Here is a 23,195-nt window from a genome sequence, read left to right as displayed (position 1 = left end):
TTATAATGTGCCATACTGGCAGAAGCTATTCAGTTCCATAAGGTTTCTAAAGTAACCCCCCTTTAGAGGGCCATTGAGGATCCCTTGCCTAAAAGGTCAAAGAAGAACATTGTTTTGACTGGAGGTGTTCAATATTGTTTTCTTGTATTCTATATCCATTATAACCATTATTCTCTGGCGAGATACAGTAGGCCTCCTGCAGGGATGGGCATTGAGATGAAATGACATGGACAGAGGACACACAGCAACAGCACATACCAACAACAGAGATACTATGCATCTCTACTAAACTACAAATTAAAAAGTGAGGCAAAGCGGAATGAAAACGGTATACAAGGCAACAACATAGACCTGGCAACAGATGGAGCAATAATGCGGTTGGACAAACATGTTTAGTAAATAGCCAAAGACAACAGGACCATATGGTAGAACTACAAGCAGTTACAGGTGTGACGGATACGTGTTAATGATGGTGTCTGAATATGGCAGTGGTGACACAATGTTATTGGAGGCATGGCTTTAAGTTAGTACTTTAGAAAATCCATGAACCGTACCTGTTTCTCATGTTTGATTATGTATGGGATTCACAAGTTAGACGAACTACAAACTACAGCTATGTGTCTGTGTGTGGGTGTGTGTGTGTGTGTGTGTGTGTGTGTGTGTGTGTGTGTACAGGGAGTGCATGTGAGTGTGTACACCAGCGGCCGGGACATGCAGTCCAGCCCTGGTCCTGTTTTCACTTGAATAGGCTGGGTAATGGGCAAGACCATGGTGGATTGACACTATGCCCAAGCCACAGTGACAGAACATCGACTGCTAACTTGTAGCGATTTGTTGGAGCGGATTCAGTGCCAACTGCCAAGCACTATCTGAGCCTCGGTTGTCCTCTGACCAGTAGTCCCCAAAACCCATCAGAAACCACCCTCTCCCCATCCTTCTAACAAGGCCAGCCCTAACTCCATCCTCTGTGTAATCACACGCCTTTTGTCGTTCACACCTACCGGGTAGCTACAGAAAAACACAGCAAACCTGAAAGGAAAAAGACAGCTTGAAGACATTCAATCTATTCCACTCACCCTCCCCCTCATTCCCTCAGTTTTCCTACTGCTCATTCACCCGGATCTCTTCGGTTGGGGTTTGATACGACAGTGTGCCTTTGTGAGCCCAAATGGCGTGTAAACGTTTGCAGCGACAGACCCGTTAGGGCTAATTTGCTGTGGTGCAGAGAGACCAAAGAGCAACCGACCCAACCGCAGGGAATAAAGACCCTGGGGTGAAGCAGCAATGGCTGTATCTGTACACTGCCTGGGTCTGGTGTATCTTTTGTCCACTGTACTGTGTTCACATTAAAGCTTAATGGACGGACAGAGCAAAGAGCACGGATGTAAAAGACACATTGACAAATATTTACTGGACTGTGAGTGAAGGGAGGGCCCTGTTGAAAACTGAAGCAGCTCCCTTATTTCAGCTGCAGTAAACAGCTTAAATCCCTCTTTCAAGGCCTAAAGCCTCAACTGAATGCGGCTGTCGGCTATCAGAAGCCCTTGAAGAGCAATGCTCCCGTGTCTGGTATAATCACATCGGCAGTTTCTCACCTTTTCGCTGTAAAGCTGCAGTCATTTATCCTGGCTGGGTTAGATTTCCCTCACAATCTGGCCCCGATGTTAGCTGAGGCTGTGGTGCTCTGTGATTGATGGCCAGGCAAACCCATGGCTGGTGCTGACAACCCTGGTTAATCATTGTCTCTTCAACTGGTCTGGAGATGGACCTGTGTCACCCAGGGGCCGAGAGTGCACTTATGTTGGGGGTGGGGGGGGGCAGGGGGTTGGGTTATGTCTAATATGTTGTTTCAAATTGAGGTAGTCTGGGGTATCAAAGGTTAGCATGGGGATCCAGGTGGCTACAAACAGCATGCTAGGACCCTCTGATCAATCTGCTGGAGAATGAGGCTGGCCGACAGAGGCTTTGGAATACGTTTAAAAGGAATTCGATACTGTACATTCCTTGGATCTTCCATGTAGTGCAAGGGGTTGAAACACTATCTCTCTGATCTTAACGACTCCTTTCATCTGTCTCCGAGCGCTTAATGAAAATTAAGACCTCCTCCGTGTGACATAATGATTGAATACACTGAACACCACGCACTCAACCACTCCGTGATGTGTGGATCAACTCAACACCACGGGGCCCGTGGGTTTCCAGCAGTGTTTGGGAGTTTCCGTTTTCATCGGACGTTTTATCTCTCATTTTTACAATCTGAACACTGCCCTTCACGTGTCATTAATGATGATGCCTTCTAATTGCATTGTACACTGTCCTGTCAATACCGGTATGCATACTAAATACACTGCAGCCACATCAATGTCGCAATGACACCAGTGTCACAGTGACACTCAGATCAGTTAGGGTTCCCACATTGATAGCTGCTGTATGAGTGAGTGAGTGTGTGTGAGTGTGTGTGTGTGTCTGTGTGTGTGTGTGTGTGAAGAAGAGCAAGAGATACAGAGAAAGGGAGAGAGACCCACTGTGCCCTTGAGCCAGACACGGGACTCAATACAATACTATCATTGGCCTATTGAAAAATAGGAAGTCAATTAGCAGCGACATGAAGACGCGGAGTGGAGGATCAAACCCCCACACCAGGCCCCCATCTCCTCCCACCCCAGTGCCGCTGTGGCCAGCCCCTCTGTGCACAGGCTGCTGTTTGACACTTACAGGAAGAGCACATAGAGATACTGTCTTATATAACTTGGGATTTGGCTTCGGTGACTAGAGAGGGAGGGGCAGAAGGAGAAGGAGGAGCGCCACGGGGAGAGAGATCAAGCCCAGGGGACCTCCCTCCGTCCCCCTCCTTCATCTCCTTATCCTCACGGCTCTCCGCCTTGTTGTCCTCCTTCCTCCTCCCGAGCCTTCTCCCTGTCCGCCTCCTCCGTCTGTTTGTCCGAAGTAAACCACATGGTCGTTATGTCTTCTTGTGTCCTTTGCTGCCGGCTCTCAATGTGACTAACCGCCTCCTTCTCCTCACTGCCCAAAGCCCCTCCTTCTCCTCACTGCCCAAAGCCCCCTCCTTCCCTCACCCCCATTTCCCCCCACATCCCCCACTAAGTTTGCAAGGCATGAAAAAGAATGTGAGTCACCCTGACACATGTTGGGAGGCATTCACATTCGGAGCACATAGATCTGCCTAGTTAAAAGACAAATATAAATCATGAAGAAGGCTGCTCTGTCTCCGTCTCTCTCACTCTCGCTCTGACGATGGGCGACACAATAAACCTCTCTGGCATTCACGCCCAACCACCATATCCACACACTTCTGAGAATTGTCCTGGTTTTGATGCCTCAACCTGCGGTTCAAATCCAACCACTGATATCTGGCAGCTGCGGAGATTGTCCCTGCCTGTAGAAAAACAGGAAGTGTCTGTCGACTGGCTCGACAGACATTCTCAGTTTCTTTCATCCCCACTGCATCTCCTCCAAATACTCTCGCCACCGCTAATCTCGTTTCCAGACACCTACACTCAAATCTGGGGAAAACAGAAATTTCATCAAACTTCGCCTTCATTCGCCAACAGTACAATTTTGAGAAATTCCCTCCACAATACACTTGGGCGTGGTCTACCCGACCAGACCATTCGTCTCCCACAACACCTTCCACCCTGTGTGATGTGCACTCAAGCACCAATCACTGCATAGTAACAATGATCTGGCACGGTGCAGCTGAGCTGTCTCGATAAATAATGCACTGACTCAGGTTGAATCAAGGCATTTTTCCTATCTAAAAATGTTGGTTGTTAGCTTCTTTTTTATTATCAAGTGGCTGGACAGGATGCAAGGTGTTTGTTTCCAACATCAAATGTAATAGTGCTGCATTTGATGCCACACCTTATTGAATTCCCCAGAAACTAAGAGAGGACCTGTACTTTACACAGGTAGCCCTCTCATAGTCTCTTTTCCCCCTTTCTTTTCTGATATAGCATCTCTGCTTTTTCTTAAACTTGTCTGCATCCCTACAGGCCGACAAGTATACAATGTGAAGACTGATGAATGTACGTTCAGAAGACATTTGAGTGTATGATGTGAAGACTGATGAGTGTACGTTCAGAAGACATTTGAGTGTATGATGTGAAGACTGATGAATGTACGTTCAGAAGACATATGAGTGTATGATGTGAAGACTGATGAGTGTACGTTCAGAAGATGTTTGAGTGTATGATGTGAAGACTGATGAGTGTACGAAGTGAAGACCGATGAGTGTATGATCTGAAGACCGATGAGTGTACGATCTGAAGACCGATGAGTGTACAATGTACTTAGGTAACTGCGCAACAAACAAAAAAACAAGCAGGAAGAAAAACACACTAAAGACAGGAAGACACTAAAAACACTGTTCTCGACAAACACAAGCCGTTGTCATGTGCACACATTAAAGCAGGCACAAACAAATAAACAAACACAAATACGTAGTCTCCTCAGGAAATAGACGGATGTTCTTGACAAATCACAATAGTCACATGACCAGGGATTTTAACTCCTCCCTCCCATTGGGCTTCTTGATTTACCAATGCCTGATAAAAAAACCCTGATCTAGATGTAATCCGTGTGACTCAAGAGCACCTGACATTTGTGTGCATGCTGTTATCGACAGCGAGCAGTCCTCCTTATGAGCGAGGCCAGTGAGTCTGCCTCGGAAGCTGTCTCAGAAGACGTTGCCCTGCACGTTTGGTTGAATACATGGGTGTCGGTGTGGAAGTGTGTGTGAGCTGACCCCGGCTATGCAACGCTGTGTTTGGGTAAACAGTACGGCAGCTGCATAAATGAGCATTGATTGTAAGTGGGAGACAGCTGAATGCTCCGGTAGAAACTGGCCATAAATCCCCTTAATGACAGGATGTATTATCAACGGCTAAGCAGGTGGGACAATCATCACTTTGAGGAAAAGAGCCCCAGGGATGGGAGAGAAAGATACTAAATGAAAGGCCAAGGGATATTAAATAGATGGAGTGAGGAAACGAAGGACAACGGTATGGGAATGGCAGCGAGAGAGAGATGAATAGAGAGCAAGGGAGAGAGAGAGAGTGAGGAGGTAGGTGTGCTCTTGGGATAGCTGACACAGAGAGACCGAGTGGGGAGGGGGGACTGCTTCTGTCCCCTTAGCAAGATATTGCATATATTAGCATTTTACAGCACCAACGTGTGATTGCTTTACAAGATCCTGGCTGCGAGTGACTGTGCAAGAGCTTAAGGACCTGACAGAACCAAATATACCTGCCGCCTTCAGTCTTGGAAATTAAACCTCGTGTGAGTGTGTGTGTGTTTGGGTCACACTTCATATTAGGGTCCTGGAACCGTTTGGAAACATTTGTAAACAATTTACATATATTTTACAAATACATTATTCCAGTATTTGTAGGTGTCAATAAGCAATCCCTTGTAGTAAATTCCTGTTATGTTAAGTAATAAGGGGTTTGAGTATGGTACATTTGTGAATTCTTTGTACCAGTAAAGCATTAATATACCAGTTATAAAGGAGTCCTTGTCACATCACAAGATTAATTATGGTTAAAGGTTCATTAAAGTTCTGGTGGAGTCAAAGCATAATTTCCTTCTTAAAAAAAGAAATCTTCATTGTTTTATTGTGTAAGAACTGTTTGAAAATAATGCTTGGAGTATCAGTTTGTTCAGATGTGATTGTACTTTTAACATTCTTTCTAACATCACAAATATATATTATTTCGGTCCACAATGAATGCCAGTAACTACACTCGAAAAGGATTATTAGGAACACCTGTTCAATTTCTCATTAATGCAATTATCTAATCAACCAGTCACATGGCAGTTGCTTCAATGCATTTAGGGGTGTGGTCCTGGTCAAGACAAACTCCAAAATGAATGTCAGAATGGGAAAGAAAGGTGATTTAAGCAATTTTGAGTGTGGCATGGTTGTTGGTGCCAGATGGGTCGGTCTGAGTATTTCACAATCTGCTCAGTTACTGGGATTTTCACGCACAACCATTTCTAGGGTTTACAAAGAATGGTGTGAAAAGGGAAAAACATCCAGTATGCGGCAGTCCTGTGGGCGAAAATGCCTTGTTGATGCTAGAGGTCAGAGGAGAATGGGCCGACTGATTCAAGCTGATAGAAGAGCAACTTTGACTGAAATAACCACTCGTTACAACCGAGGTATGCAGCAAAGCATTTGTGAAGCCACAACACGCACAACCTTGAGGCGGATGGGCTACAACAGCAGAAGACCCCACCGGGTACCACTCATCTCCACTACAAATAGGAAAAAAGACGCTGCAATTTGCAGGAGCTCACCAAAATTGGACAGTTGAAGACTGGAAGAATGTTGCTTGGTCTGATGAGTCTCGATTTCTGTTGAGACATTCAGATGGTAGAGTCGAAAACTGAATGAGAACATGGATCCATCATGCCTTGTTACCACTGTGCAGGCTGGTGGTGGTGTAATGGTGTGGGGGATGTTTTTTTGGCACACTTTAGGCCCCTTAGTGCCAATTGGGCATCGTTTAAATGCCACGGCCTACCTGAGCATTGTTTCTGACCATGTCCAACCCTTTATGACCACCATGTACCTCATCTGATGGCTACTTCCAGCAGGATAATGCACCATGTCACAAAGCTCGAATAATTTCAAATTGGTTTCTTGAACATGACAATGAGTTCACTGTACTGAAATGGCCCCCACAGTCACCAGATCTCAACCCAATAGAGCATCTTTGGGATGTGGTGGAACGGGAGCTTCGTGCCCTGGATGTGCATCCCACAAAACTCCATCAACTGCAAGATGCTATCCTATCAATATGGGCCAACATTTCTAAAGAATGCTTTCAGCACCTTATTGAATCAATGCCACGTAGAATTAAAGCAGTTCTGAAGGCGAAAGGGGGTCAAACACAGTATTAGTATAGTGTTCCTAATAATCCTTTAGGTGAGTGTATATTGAATGTGTTTTCTAACATGCACATTATCAGATTGAGCAATTCAATGGCTAAATTAAAGGGATAGTTCGTCCAAATTTATTATTTTTCTCAAAGTTCATTTTTCAAACAATCCATTATTCAGCTCTGTCCCAGTTTGTAATCAGCATTAATTTCATCATCCAAATTCATGAATGGAAACAGTTTGTACTGCTACTCTAAAACACTCCAAAGACAAGTGGTGTTGTATTCCTCTAAATAAAGTTAAATTTTTTGCAATATAAATCTCATTTCAACGAGTACTTCTTGTGTTTACAGTTTTGTTCTCAATTGTATCAATCCATGCTTTCTTTCAAGTGTAATCATCACAGTAAACAACCGTATTCGCTAGCTAGAAAGCAAGTTACCTATTTCGTCATTGATATTCACCTCGGAAAGTCAAACTTCATTTGCCTAAAAGAGAAAGGAAAATACATAGACTATATATTAAGTCTGACTGAATACAAGCAGGAAGGACATTTTTCAGGGGATAGAGCCTTGTTCTAACCATAATACACAAATGATGAATTGACTGAATAGAAGCTTGCCAGCCGCTAAAGGGTGAACCCGTTAATCCCCAACCCTTGCCCATAATATTGGTAGATAATATTACAGATTCTCCCACAATACGACTAGAGGCGTTGTCTGAATTGCACAGCGGGTAGAATTCAATTTCAAACAAAAAACCCCAGGATCCGGGCATACAGCGTGGTCAAGACGTGATCAGGCAGAAGTCGATCCAGAGTAAATCCAGATGTTCAAAGTTCAAAGTTTATTTGTCAAATGCACTGAATAACACAGCATCATCCTGCACAATGAAATTCATGTGACATGGCATGTAGTAAGAATTAAGAAATATATAAAGCAAAAATAGAGCAAAAATAGAGCAATAATACAGACTAGGATAAGCTAAATCATAAACACGGAAGGCATACTACGATCAAAGAACATTAGAAAGCTATCACCAAGTCTTGAATGGCCTTAGTATTTCAGCGATTGGGAGCTGGGAGGAGTGCTGCGTTCATTGTGATTGGGATCTGGAGGATCTTGGGATCTGGAGGCTATATGTCATCCTGGTGATGCTGTTGAGAGATGGAACTGTGAATTTTTACCGGCTCATAGTGTGAAATACACATAGCAACAAATAATAGACTAAATATAGACTACGTTTGCTGGGGGCCATGAGGAGATAGTAATCTTTACCCAACAAATTCCCATGTAAATTCCAAATTTCCTGCTTGCCTCTTTTGATATATATTTTTCTGCAGGTATTTATGTCTCGCTTAACTGCCTCTCTGGTCAACTCTGTGTGTTCTCATGTATGAGGTTTTGCCTAATAAAGTGTGTGTGTGTGTGAATCAGAGGCCAGTTCGTCATGTTGCTGCTCCAGAACCCTGATTCAAGCTGACAGGTGAAGCTGAGCGCGGCTAAACAGCACACAGAACAGGGTGGGAGGGAGCAGGAGAGAGACAGAATGGCACAGAGGGATTGGGGGAGAGTGGAGGACTGTGGGAAAGAGAGAAGATTAACTATAGAAGGAGATAGGGGTTAATTGGCATTTTATCAGAGGTTACTGATAAATGTTAATTTCTCATGGGTTACATTCTTTCCTGTGGTGTTCTGTTACTGTCTCTTTATGCTCATTTGTCAAGGCGTGACTTCCATTGTCATGGCGACCAGTCACTATGAAGGGAGTTGTGTCACATCGAAGCTGGATACAAGGGAGACTCTGAATTAGCTGATATGAACGTTGTCACTGTGATAAAAGAAATGAAGAGCAGTAGACAAAACTGAAGAGGGAACAAGGTGAAAGTTAGCCTGTGAATTTGAAGACACATTCAAAGACATGTATACCATGACTTTTAGCAGTCACATCACTGGTATACTGGACATATATACCATGACTTTAGCAGTCAACATCACTGGTAGACTGGACATACATTGATCAGCCATAACATTATGACCACCTGCCTAATATTGTGTAGGTCCCCTTTTTGCCGCCAAAACAGCCCTGACCCGTCGAGGCATGGACTCCACTAGACCTCTGAAGGTGTGCTGTGGTATCTGGCACCAAGACGTTAGCAGCAGATCCTTTAAGTCCTGGAAGTTGCAAGGTGGGGCCCCTATAGATCGGACCTGTTTTTCCAGCACATCCCAAAGATGCTTGATTGAATTGAGATCTGGGGAATTTGGAGGCCAAGTCAACACCTTGAACTCGTTGTTGTGTTCCTCTAACCATTCCTGAACCATTTTTTTTGGCAGTGCGCATTATCCTGCTGGCCAATGCCATCACGGTTGTCATGAAAAGTCTGCAACAATGCTCAGATAGGTTGTACGTGTCAAAATAACATCCACATGAATGGCAGGACCGATGGTTTCCAAGCAGAACATTGCCCAAAGCATCACATTGTGGCTTGCCTTCTTCCCATAGTGGATCCTGGTGCCATGTGTTCTCCAGGTAAGTGAAGCACAGGCACCTGGCCATCCACGTGATTCATCAGACCAGGCCACCTTCTTCCATTGCTCTGTGGTCCTGTTTTGATGCTCACATACCCATTGCTTTTGGCAGTGGACAGGGGTCAGCATGGTCACCCTGACTGGTCTGCGGCTATGCAGCCCCATACACAACAAACTGCGATGCACTGTGCATTCTGACACCTTTCTATCAGTACCTGCATTAACTTTGTCAGCAATTTGAGCTACAGTAGCTTGTCTGTTGGATCGGACCACATTGGCCAGCCTTTGCTCCCCAAGTGCATCAATGAGCCTTGGCTGCCCATGACCCTGTCGCCGGTCACCGCTTTTCCTTCCTTGGAACTAACCACTGCAGACCAGGAACACCGTACAAGGGCTGCAGTTTTGGAGATGGTCTGACCCAGTTGTCTAGCCATCACAATTTGGCCCTTGTCAAAGTCGCTCAGATCCTTACGCTTACCCATTTTGCCTGCCTCTAACACATCAACTTTGAGGACAGAATGTTCACTTGCTGCCTAATATATCCCCCCCACTGACAGGTCCCATGATAACGAGTTTATCAGTGTTATTCACTTCACCTGTCAGTGGCCATAATGCTATGGCTGATTGGTGTATATACTATGACATTTAGCAGTCAACATCACTGGTAGACTGGACATATATACCATTACTTTTAGTAGTTAACATCACTGGTATCTCAAGGACTTTATGATAGACCAGAGGACCTTGTAGTAAAAAAACAGAGTGGGCTTGAGCGTGGAAGAGAAAGCAATGTGTGTGTGAGAGAGGAACCAAGCACAAGATGGTGCACAGATGGAATTGAAAGTGTGGAGGTTGGACAGGTTGATAAATGACAGTTATGGATGTGACCAGCCCAGTAGAGACGCATTCACCCATGTAGAAAGAGGAGTGAAGATAAGACATCTTTCTCTTATTAGGAAAAATGAGAAGCAACAGTTGGGTGTGAGTGGAAAGGGTTGAGGATGTTACCTCGCCTTGCCAAGAGTAGCAGTAAACCTTGTACGTGTGTGTATTGGAATGAACATGGGTGCGGTTTGAACATGCAGGACCAGTCAAGAGTTTGGACCAACTTGACCATATATGGTCCAAACCTTGTATTGGTACTGTATATGCATGGAACACTGAGTTTATGCATTGTGTACCCAATGAGTGTGTACGCCTGTAAGTTGGTTTGTGTGTGCGTGTGTGTGTGTGTATGTGTGTGGGTGTTTGTGGAGGGCGGTATGGTAGAGTGTCAGGACATGACTAATCAGATAGTCCTGACAGAGCATTTAGAAACCCGGCCGCTTGCGATGTGATATACAGGTGACTAACATGAATGTTCTTCAAAAGGACCGAACGTAACATGGATGGGACAGACGAGCCAGACACGCGGGAACAAGCCACAGCACTTAACGGAGCACATGGCCACTAGCAACACTCAGGCCATATGTCACCATGGTCGAAAACAGGGCCGTTAGCCTCCACCGCCAATGTGGCTGAAGGCCATTACAGAGCCATTACACGGAGACGGCGAAAGGAACACTGCTATTGCTAATTCATCAAAAGTGCGAAACACGGGCCAGGCCCGGGTAACGTACAGTGACATCTTAAGCACGGCACGGCCAGCGCGGGACCGGAACCGATCCACAGGGGAATGGCTGGGGGCACCCACTGATCGCTTGTCTATACGGTGAAGACCGATGACGTGTGTCCATGTGTGTGTGAGCAACGGAGCCGATCGTTGGCCACGAGGTTACGTCCGGTTATGTGCTGGAGGGTGCTGGCTGTCGCGGGGGACGGCAATGAGCCGTGGGCTGGTCCGTGGTGGCCCCGGGAGCGGGGCCGGAAGTCCAAAAGACCCAGAATGTGTGAGTGTGGCCCGGTCCAGCGAGTGTCCCCTCACCTACACCATATCCCACCACTGTACATGAACCGTGTGTGTGGAACCAGTGTTCGTTTTCAATCAGGCAATGATTTTAGGGTTTAGCACAGGATCTGTGTGTGTGTGTGTCGTTGTTTCTGTTTTGCCAGTAATTGCTAGCTTTCAGCCAATTACTTTAATTGAACTAAGTGAATACACTTAACAATGTTAAGGGCTGCCTATTGGCCTCTGTGATTTTGCGCTTCGGGGGCAACTGTTCTCTCCCTCCTGACAATCTGATGTGGCTGCATCTGCAGGATACAGAACAAGAGGGAGATAGATACAAGCATTCTTCAATCACATAAAACAAAAGTTGTCACAATATCGTTGTTGGGCAGTTAGCTAGGGCATTGTGGGACTACGGTTCGAATCCTGCAATTGGCCAGCACTGTCAGGGTCTGGGGGGGTTTGGAACTGAATATGGTTGCCTTGCCTCCATGCGGCTGCTTGGGAGCCTTCGAGCTAAACCGAGGTACAAGTAACCGAGGTTACTTCTGCCACACAAGGAATGTATTAAAAGTTATTTTATCACATCTTCACACTCTATTCTATTTCAATTCCTGTTCAAATAAATTCCATTATCAAAATGTGACTTTTGTCAATCTGAGAACCGGAAGAAAATGCACCCAACGCATGCAGATCACCAGAACATTTCTTTCACGTCTGGAAAATTAAAAGGTGCCGGACAAATTTCCAGTGCCACATTTTCCCTTGGTAAAACCCTGGTGTCAGTGTGGGTTTCCCGGTTGAAGAGTTGACGAGAGGTATCTCCAGCAACTTATATATACTATACACATTCCAACCACACTACACACACACACACACACAAAATCTCCACAGGGAACTCCATGGAGGGGAACTAGGTCACTGCAGACAGCACAGCAATACCAACCCACATATGAATACACAAACACATCCTGGCATGGTCACACAGCCATGCCAAGGGGCACAATTTGGCAGTTGTCGGCTCCGATACCAAAGTGGGGGCGACAGTGGGGAAGAGCTGCATGGCCAGTACCCCCGCCCCACCCACCTCCCCCGGGGCTCCAACTCAGTGGCAGTTACAGCATCGGCCTCCCTGGATGAGAGGCTACTCAGCACCGTGGGGTGTGAGATTCTGCCCCCAAAACCCATGGTGCCTCTCCTCCTACAACACCCCTCCCCTAGTGAGGGAGGCACGCTCGTGGATTTTCAATCTAGGGAGACGGGCTGAGGGAGAACGGTTGGCACCGACAACGCCGAATTAAGAATAATAAAGAGCTGAGCCACTGACGACACGTGTGTGTACAACATGATTAAACTGTCACACCTGCGGAGCCGAGCCCCCCCCATTGGGAGCCGAGGTGTCAAAAAGGTACTGAAATAATGGGAACCGTGCTGTCGTCGCAGTACGAAGCTCAGAATTAGTTTTCCGCGCTTCAGGGTGAATTTATTTTATTGTTTGGGAAACGTTTCTTTCAGCTCAAGCTGCCCACCCACACTTAGCCCCAGCAACGCACTGTCGGTGAGATTCAGGGGTGACTCACTGGGGTGTCCTCATAACAACCCCGGGGGGTTTGAACGCGGGTGTGGGGTGCCACAGATTAAAGAAAGACAACACTGTAGGAGGAGTCGTAATCACGTGCAGTACAGTACAGCTGATGGTTTCTCGCGGTGTCACACAGAAGCACGCTAACCCGGCGTGACGGCGCTGGTGATTCAGACACACACGGGCGTCGACCACCGAGCAGTGGACAGGAGAGGTGATGTCAGCCTGCTTCAGTGCTCCGTCTTGTTGTGACAACGCACTAAACTGTAATCACTTAACTCATCTTCTCCATTCTATCTGAATGTGCTTCCCTGTGCGGACCAGGGCTGGTTGGGTCTAACCGGTTGAGAAAGGAGAACCTGTTGAGACTGCAGGGGATCATGGCAGCCCCCCCCCCACGGTGTTCTCTGCAGGCCCCTGGGGGGGGGGGGGTCTAATGAGCCCCATGGGAGGGCTCCAGCTGTGTGTTGGTAATCTAGTAACACATTACACCACTCTGATTGGGGCCTCGCAGCACACAGACACACACAGTCAGTGACAACCTGTCCCCTCAGCTACACAGAAGATAAACACCGGTTGCAGGACCTACAAGTCAATACCAGAGCTTGAATGCAATTGATCTTATTGTTTGTGTGAAGATGTTTGTTTTTTTAAAGGAGGCGACAGATGCCATGTCTCTCTGGGGGGTGCAGAGGTAAGGTCTCTGTCTCGCAGTACACCTGAGTTGGGGTCGGGGTTCAAATCCTGGCTGTGACGTATCTACGATGCCTGTGGGCCTCGCATCACATTTGACATTTAAGGAATTTAGCGCATAGCAGATGCTCTTATCTAGTGCGACTTACAGTAACATTGTATGTGGTGATGTAAAATGTCTATGCACAGTTGGTGCTGTTGGTGTAGGACAAGATTGCCTCACCTCGCTGCAAAGTTGCCTGCAAGCTTGATTATGGTTTTTGGCCAAGGAATGTCTTTTCTTCAGCTCCAGGAGTGTTTCTGGTTTTTGAATGGATGTGAGTGGGGTGTCTCAGTTTTAGTGGTACATCAACAAGAAATATATTTTTTAGATTTTGTAGATGACTACTCTGTTCTCTGTTATAGCATTACAAGTATTAGACTGGTCTCTGTTCTGTGTTACAGCATTACAGGTATTAGACTGGTCTCTGTTTTGTGTTACAGCATTACAGGTATTAGACTGGTCTCTGTTCTGTGTTACAGCATTACAGGAATTAGACTTGTCTCTGTTTTGTGTTACAGCATTACAGGTATTAGACTGGTCTCTGTTCTGTGTTACAGCATTACAGGTATGGTATCTTAAAATATAAAAATAGATCTTTTTCTTACATGTTAACTCTGCATTGTGGGACAAGGGCAAGACTTTCATCTGGTGTTTACAAAACATTTCAAAAATAGTATTTAATTTAATTTGAATTCATCAAACCATACTTGCAGTGTACCACAGTTCAGAGTAAAACATTTCTGAATAACTTGTCTGCATCCTAATGTCAATAATTCAATATAGTTGTTTGTGGTATAATTAACTGCTCCTTTCAGCTCTCCTAGAATACTTGTGTTTTGATGATCTTAAACGTTTCACATAACACTCTAGGTGATCCTCTATCACTCCCTGTAGGTAAGGACATCACAGTCAGATTCATTAGCTTCATGAAGCGTGAGAAAATAGTCTGGAGTTTTCAGAAGGCTAGTTCCAGGCAGCCAAATGCTTGTCTTTTACATCTGTAATTAACACAAGAGAAACGTAATAATTACTTTACTGAATTGTGACGGTTTAATTAAGGGCCACATGTTTCCCCCTAAAGGACATGCAGTGCGAACATCAGCATGATTTAAGATAATATTTTTCTATAAACGAGTGAATGACAACAGATTGTGACAAGATTGGCGTTTGGTTGAAAAGATTCCAGATAGATTATAAATTACTATCAATACTTAATTGTTGGGGAGCCAGAAAAGCATTTGCACAGTGGCTTTCAACTACTTTCATTTCAAACCATTATCAAATTTAACAGCCCAGTAGGTGCTGCTGACTTTCTACTTATCAGGTTTACACATGTTCGTTCTCATCAGTTGTCACCAGGAGCGACTGATAAGTCAGCCCTGTGAAAAATGTAGACACAGCAGTTTTCATAACTCACAACAGAAGTCCTAATCATCAGGACTGACCAACGAGCGTTTGAAGAAAACAAAAAACATATGCCTCAAGAATTTCCAGGATTTTGTCTCTGGAAGTGCCTCAGGTCGAACTTAAACTTTCCTAGTGTAACTTCTCTTCTTACTGCTGACACCCTACTACAAAACTTTGTGGTTATCTTTTATTCATTAATCAATTCATTTCCTCTCTTGTATTACATTACACAATCCATTTTTAAGTAATTAAAGTGCAAATGAGTCTCATCTGTAGCCTTATCTGACGCAACCTCTAGATAACCTTGGCAGTGCATGGACTCTGGAAAACAAGGAAGAGCAGCATCCTCTACCTTTCTAATGCCTTTCAACATTTCCACTGACAGACATTTGGAGCTTTTTAAAATATGGGAATTTCCCAAATCTGGGCTTTAGCAAAGAGCATTGCTTTTTTTCTAAGGAGTTGACGTTTAGACACTGCAGTAGGACTGTTAAAGCTGTCTAAGACTTGTTCTTGAAGACTACCAGTTCTTCCTATCAAATGCTTTTCACAGGTTTTTATCTGAAATGAGACAGATCCTACAGTACACGCACACGTTTGTGTTTCTATCCTTGTTGGGACCTGAAACCCACACATCTGTATTTCCTATTTCCCATCTCTTAACCTTAATAACCGGACCTTTACTGACTAAATGCAACCAACACCTAACGTGTAACCCTGATCTGTAATGCTTGAAGTTGTACGTTTTACCTAAAACTAACCCAATACTCAGTTGTACGTTTTACCAAAAAACTAACCCAATACTCAGTTGTACGTTTTTCCAAAAACGAACCCAATACTCATTGTATGTTTTTCCAGAAGCTAACCCAATACTCAGTTGTGTGTTTTACCCAAAACTAACCCAATACTCAGTTGTACATTTTACCTAAAACTAACCCAATACTCAGCTGTACGTTTTTCCAAAAACTAACCCAATACTCAGTTGTAAGTTCTTCCAAAAACTAACCCAATACTCAGTTGTAAGTTTTTCCAAAAACTAACCCAATACTCAGTTGTACGTTTTTCCAGACGCTAACCCCCGAAGCCGGACATTCCATTTACTCTGCTGAGGATCTGCCAGAAAACATTGTTGGACCAATTTGTCAGGTTTTAATCTATTTGTAGGGACTTGAAGTCCCCGTGTATGCATGTGGACCTGAGTATCCAACCTGGTCTCAGGGGTCTACGCAGACTGTTTTATGTAAGTCTTTCACAGCCGAATTCGTAAGATATATTACGTTAGGTAAAGTAACATTAGAATAATAATCTGGGAAAAGAAATAGTGGGCCATGCGTCAAATCAGGGACCTTGTGCTCTGCAGCCAGGTGCTCTACCCACTGCTCTAAACTTCCTTTTGGAGGGGGTGAGTAGTGGTGTTACAATATCAATATGTTATACTGTAAGTGATTTTATTTCTAACCCTAACCCAAACCTTAACCCTAACCTTAACCCCATTGCTGTGATACCTAACCTAACCAAACCTTAGCCTAACCTTTTTCATTTTCTAACCTTAGCCCAAACCTTAAGCCTAACCTTAACCCCAATGCTGTAACATTAAAATGCATGTATTACATATTGTAGGCCACTACTCATTCCCTGATATCCATATAACCTGTGTAGAGCAGTGGGTTGGGTCCCTGCCTTCTGATCTGAATGTTGATGGTTTGAAACACAGCTTCTTCCTTTTGTGCAAATTCGTAATGAATGATATGTTTTCGTACCGTTCGTCAAATATGATACGTTAGGCCGGCTTTCACTTTATACATTTTAAGAGCGTTCCTAACATTTTATACATTGTAATAGCGTTCGTAAGATAAGTTAAATTTTAGGCAAATTGTAATGTATTATACACTTTGGTAATGCATTGTAATGTAACCTAACATAACGTAACATATCATACGAAATCGGATGCCATGAATTTACAGTGGATATAAAAAGTCTACACACCCCTGTGAAAATGACAGGTTTTTGTAATGTAAAAGAATGAGACAAAGATAAATTATGTCAGAACTTTTTCCACTTTTAATGTGACCTATAATGTGAACAATTCAATTGAAAAACAAACTGAAATCTTTGAGGGGGAAATATGAAAAATAAAAACCTGTTAAAATAAAATTAAGTGTGCACACCCTCTTATAACTGGGGATGTGGCTGTGTTCAGAATTAACCAATCACATTCAAACTCATGTTAAATAGAAGTCATTACACACCTGCCATCATTTAAACTCTGATTAATCACAAATAAAGTTCAGCTGTTCTTGTAGGATCTTCCTGACATTTTCTTAGTTGCATCTCAGAGCAAAAGCCATGGTCTGCAGAGAGCTTCCAAAGCATCAGAGGGATTTCATTGTTGAAAGATATCAGTCAGGAGAAGGGTATAAAAGAAATTCCAAAGCATTAGATAAACCATGGAACACAGTAAAGACAGTCATCATCAAGTGGCGATAATATGGCACAACAGAGACATTACCAAGAACTGGACGTCCCTCCAAAATGATGAAAAGACAAGAAGAAAACTGGTCAGGGAGGCTTCCAAGAGGCCTACAGCAACATTAAAGGAACTGCAGGAATTTCTGGCAAGTACTGGTTGTGTGCTACATGTGACAACATCTCCCGTATTCTACAAATGAATAGACTATGGGGCAGGGTGGCAAGACAGAAGCCTTTTCTTACAAAGAAAAACATCCAAACCTGGCTGAAGTTTGCAAAAAAAAACATCAAGCACGTGGGGAAATGTGTTATGGTCTGATGAAACCAAGGTTGAACTTTTTGGCCATAATTCCAAAAGGTATGTTTGGCGCAAAAACAACACTGCACATAACCCAAAGAACACCCATACCCACAGTGAAGCATGGTGGGGGCTGTTTTTCTTCAGCTGGAACCTGGGCTTTAGTCAGGGTGGGAATTATGAACAGTTCCAAAATAGCAGGCAATTCTGGCACAAAACCTTCAGGCGTCCGTTAGAAAGCTGAAGATGAAGAGGAAGTTCACCTTTCAGCATGAAAATGACTCAAAGCACACATCCAAATTCAAAAAAGCATGGCTTCACCAGAAGAAGATTAACGTTTTGGACCTGAATCCAATTGGACATCTGTGGGGTGATCTGAAGAGAGATGTCCTCGCAATCTGACAGATTTGGAGCAATTCTGCAAAGAAGAGTGGGCAAATATTGCCACGTCAGGATGTGCCATGCTAATAGACTCCTACCCAAAAAGACTGAGTGCTGTAGTAAAATCAAAAGGTGCTTCAACAAAGTATTAGTTTAAGGGTGTGCACACTTATGCAACCAGGTTATTGTGAGTTTTCTATTTTTTATTTTCCCCCCTCAAATATTTCAGTTTGTTTTTCAATTGAATTGTTCACGTTATAGGTCACATTAAAGGTGGAAAAATTCTGACATGATTTCTTTGTCTCATTCTTGTACATCACAAGAACCTGGCATTTTAACAGAAATCTGTAAACTTTTTATATCCACTGTACATAAAATAGTTTACATAGTCCCCTGAGGCCACTTTGCAACATCACACCAACACACACATTCAATAGAGCCAAATCTGGGTTATATAGAGCCAAGTCGTTGTAATATATTTGTTTTTGGAGCTATATAAACCATGTTTAAGGTTGAATAATTAACTATGTGCCTATAGAAGTATTAGAACCATTTACCCTTTTGGTCTGCCCTTAAATAGTTTATTTTTAAAATAGCTGTAATAATTGTGTTTAACTGAAAAGTTTACTGTGCTACCACAGAAACAGATGGGGGTCCCCAGGGATAGAACAGAGAACCACTGGCTCATTTAGTCAAGCATTTTGTGGAAATACACAGTCTCACTCACGGTTGGAAATACACTCTCACTCATGGTTGGAAATACACTCTCACTCATGGTTGGAAATACACTCTCACTCATGGTTGGAAATACACTCTCACTCATGGTTGGAAATACACTCACTCATGGTTGGAAATACACTCTCACTCATGGTTGGAAATACACTCTCACTCATGGTTGGAAATACACTCTCACTCATGGTTGGAAATACACTCTCACTCATGGTTGGAAATACACTCTCACTCATGGTTGGAAATACACTCTCACTCATGGTTGGAAATACACTCTCACTCATGGTTGGAAATACACTCTCACTCATGGTTGGAAATACACTCTCACTCATGGTTGCACAAAAGAGCCGTGACTTAACTGCTCCCCAGTATATTCAAATGGAGTGCATGCCCTTACACTCTCATAAAAATAGACCAAAATTGTTCTTTGAGTGTAGTTTTTGGGGAACCGTTTAGTTTGGATCACCCGGCAGAACAAACAGGAACGAAAGGAGGAACTAATAAGAGTTGTACCTGGAACCCTACAGGGAGAGACAACGAACAATGTGTTGTCTATATTAATTGATTAATAATACAGCAAATAAAAAATAACTATTAAAGACCTCAATCATAATCCTTCCACCATCGCCCTTCCCAAACTACCCTTGAGTTTCCCTCACCCCACTGATAGTGTGGATGAAGCATTTCCTTGCCCTTGTCTTTTCTCAACTAAGTCGGGGCTCTGGGAATTTTACTGAAAGTTAAATGTGTTGCAATGTTCTCGCATCAAATCACATTTTCCTGTAACATCTTTACATTAGTTAGGAAATGTGACACAGTCCTGAGGGGCTAGAAAGCGGGATGAGAGCTTGACGGCTGCGTGGAGCAGGAAGTACAACCAGTACTCTGCAATAACAGCACCCTCAGCAGTGCCAGGGAGAAACGCAACAGAGGGAGGATGAGAAAGAAAGAGAAATGCTGTAGCCAAGTGGGAAATGGATGGAACAGAGGGAATTAGATAAGAGAAAAACAGAAACTAGCAAACATGCAAAGGCTCCAAGACTGGCGGTGATGAGTAGGGCTGTAGCTCTTTGCTTGTGTGTGAATGTGTGACTGAAGACCGTGATAGAGAGAACCCCAAACGGTTGAAAAAAAAAACAGGAAGACCTCTGGACACTGTCCTTGGCAGTTCCTGCTGTCATTCAGGGTTTTCGCACAGCCGTCATATTAACCCTTTCCCCCATATTAACCTTCTCTCCTGTCACAACTTTATTGACATACTGACTGAGGCCAATGTCTAGCCAGCTGCCAATGTCTAGCCAGCTAAGCTGTCAGCAGACGTGCACCATTTAAACCAGTTTATTTGAAAAGTTCCAGCTGTCAGGACCGTACGCGATGATTAAACACCTACGTCAATTTCTGACATGATGTTCCAGAAGTAGTTTATTAAATGTTGATCTCAATCGATTTAACTCAATGTCTTCCAACATCTTTTTATTTGTTTTTCTCTGCAGAACATTGACGGAGTTGTTAAAGCAGCCCGGAGAGGTGGGCGGGGTTGACGGGGCCGGGGGTCACCACCCCATCGGAACCAATGGGATCTCCGGGAGGTCACTGCGCAGCAATAACGGTGAGCCAGTTTCTGTGGGAGCAACAGGGGCCGGACTTATCACAGGATATTTCTCTCAGTGTAATTAATTAAGCAAATCGGATGCTGATCCAGCAAGGCTTTGCAAGCACTCTCATGAGTGCCCTCTCAGAGCTCACTATGCTAATGAAGGTGCCAGTAACCCCGAGTGTGGTCTTCAGGAATCAGAACAGAGTCCTTACACAGGTTATTTCAGAATAGGGTCTTTACACAGGTTATTTCAGAATAGGGTCTTTACACAGGTTATTTCAGAATAGGGTCTTTACACAGGTTATTTCAGGCTCCGGCTGTCAAAGTTGGGGATTATATTTTTGATGGATTAACACATGTAAGAAAGCATACACACACACACACACACACACACACAGGAAGGCTACATTCTAAAGCAGCCCCCTGCTACATATCCTCCATGGCTGAGCAGAAGTGGAGGGACAAGCAGGTCATATTTAATTAAGGTGTAATTATCCTTGTTCCGGTCCAGAACCTGCTGATATTACACCACACAGTCCATCTGTCCATCTACAAATAAGATCCCCCGAAAGCCCTCTGAACCCCACTCCTCTCCCATACAAACAGAAATACTGAGTCAAACACGCCCAATGTGCACGCCCAATCACACTTGCTCTCTCTCATCCTCAGTCGAGTCTACATTGCAAGATAGAATTGATTTGGTTTTCCCGTTCAGGCCAAAAAACAGGAAACAGGAAATTACATTCATACAGTCATTTTTTGGTGTTATAAGCAGTCAAAAACAATATGGGAAATCAACCAATTACACCAATAGTTGTTGCATGATATTATTGTTTCTGGATATTAAAAGTATTTGTAGGCGTGGTTTGTATGATGCTCTTTTTGTTGCACAAGAGCAACAGTTGTACATCTTTTTAGTTATAATGCCCCATTAATTCTAGTTTAGGTGAATGATTGGCAGTGAGTCTTAAACCATTAAGGCAGTATTTCCCAATCCTGGTCCTGCGTCCCCAAATGGGTGCACGTTTATTATTTTTGCTCAAGCACTCACACAGCTCATTCAAATGAAAGACTTGATGATACTTTGATTAGGCCAATCATAAGTGTGTAAGTGGTAGGGCAACACTTGAATCAGGTGTGTGAGTGCTAGGGCAAAAACAAAAACGTGCGCCCATATGAGGACCAGGATTGGGAAATATTGCTTTAAGGGTTTGTTCATCCGAATCAAAAACGTACACATTGGTGTCCTTACCTTACAAGCAATCTATGGACAAAGTGCATTTATTGGAGGTACAGTGGATATCATATTTACAAATGTTAATTCTAATAGCCATGGTTTCAGTATAGCATGATGCATCATGTGAATCTCAATAAAAGCACGTATAGATTATTTGAACATAACGCATGAGCAATTATACCCTGACTGTGTCATTTGTGGGGAAACAATTGAAATTATGTTACCAGTATTATTGTTTATGCATGTTCAAATTGTCTTTGCCCTTAATTGCATTTTCTGCTAAAATAACATTTGTAATTGTTTAATGACTCTCCTACAATGGATCATTTAGCAAATGTATTTTGAGTTTTAGGATCAATGTAAGAATGTAAAAGAACCATTTCAGAATCTGAATCTCCTTCATTACTCAGGACAAAATACAGTGAATTGTACTGGTGAGCTGCTGATGGTTGACAACATATAATGAGAGAATACACAAAATATATGTAGAGTTGACTTACATTTACAGTATATAATGGTGGGTAAGCAATATTAGAGCTAATGGGATACGCAGTGAAAATATACTATTGATGAATGTACAGGCAATGCACATATTTAATCATTATATATGGCATCATTATACTGAATGTACAGGTAATGCACATATTTAAACATTATATATGGCATCATTATACTGAATGTACAGGTAATGCACATATTTAATCATAATATATGGCATCATTATACTGAATGTACAGGTAATGCAAATATTTAATCGTTATATACGGCATCAGTATACTGAATGAACAGGTAATGCATGTTTTTACACATCATATACGTAATCAGTATACTGAATATACAGGTAATGCATGAATTTACACATTATATACGTCATCAGTATACTGAATGAACAGGTAATGCATGGATGGACACATTATATATGGCACCAGTATACTGAATATACAGGTAATGCATGTATTTACACATTATATACGGCACCAGTATACTGAATATACAGGTAATGCACATATTTAAACATTATACACGGCATCATTATACTGAATGTACAGGTAATGCAAATATTTAATCATTATATACGGCATCAGTATTCTGAATGAACAGGTAATGCATGTATTTACACATTATACACGGCACCAGTATACTGAATATACAGGTAATGCAAATTTTTAATCATTATATTCGACATCATTATACTGAATGAACAGGTAATGCATGTATTTACACATTATATACAGCACCAGTATACTGAATGTACAGGTAATGCATGTGTTTACACATTATATACGGTATCATTAAACTGATTGTACAGGTAATGCATGTGTTTACACATTATATACGGTATCATTATACTGAATGTACAGGTAATGCATGTGTTTACACATTATATACGGTATCATTATACTGAATGAACAGGTAATGCATGTGTTTACACATTAT

The 23,195-nt window shown here is 43.1% G+C and overlaps 1 protein-coding gene across 5 annotated transcripts in view; it reads left to right on the top strand.

Annotated features, from left to right (window-relative positions):
- LOC105013407 (protein shisa-8) overlaps positions 1 to 23,195 on the top strand; it is a 94,335-nt gene that overhangs the window by 12,429 nt on the left and 58,711 nt on the right. For all 5 annotated transcript variants that reach the window (XM_020051225.3, XM_020051224.3, XM_013135955.4 and 2 more), the window contains one exon: positions 20,418 to 20,533. In XM_020051225.3, the coding sequence (XP_019906784.2) occupies positions 20,418 to 20,533 (116 nt within the window). The remainder of the gene's footprint in view (positions 1 to 20,417; positions 20,534 to 23,195) is intronic.

The sequence above is a fragment of the Esox lucius genome, chromosome 11 (assembly GCF_011004845.1).
Source record: "Esox lucius isolate fEsoLuc1 chromosome 11, fEsoLuc1.pri, whole genome shotgun sequence".
Classification (NCBI taxonomy): Eukaryota; Metazoa; Chordata; class Actinopteri; order Esociformes; family Esocidae; genus Esox; species Esox lucius.
This window is presented reverse-complemented; position numbering and strand designations above follow the sequence as displayed.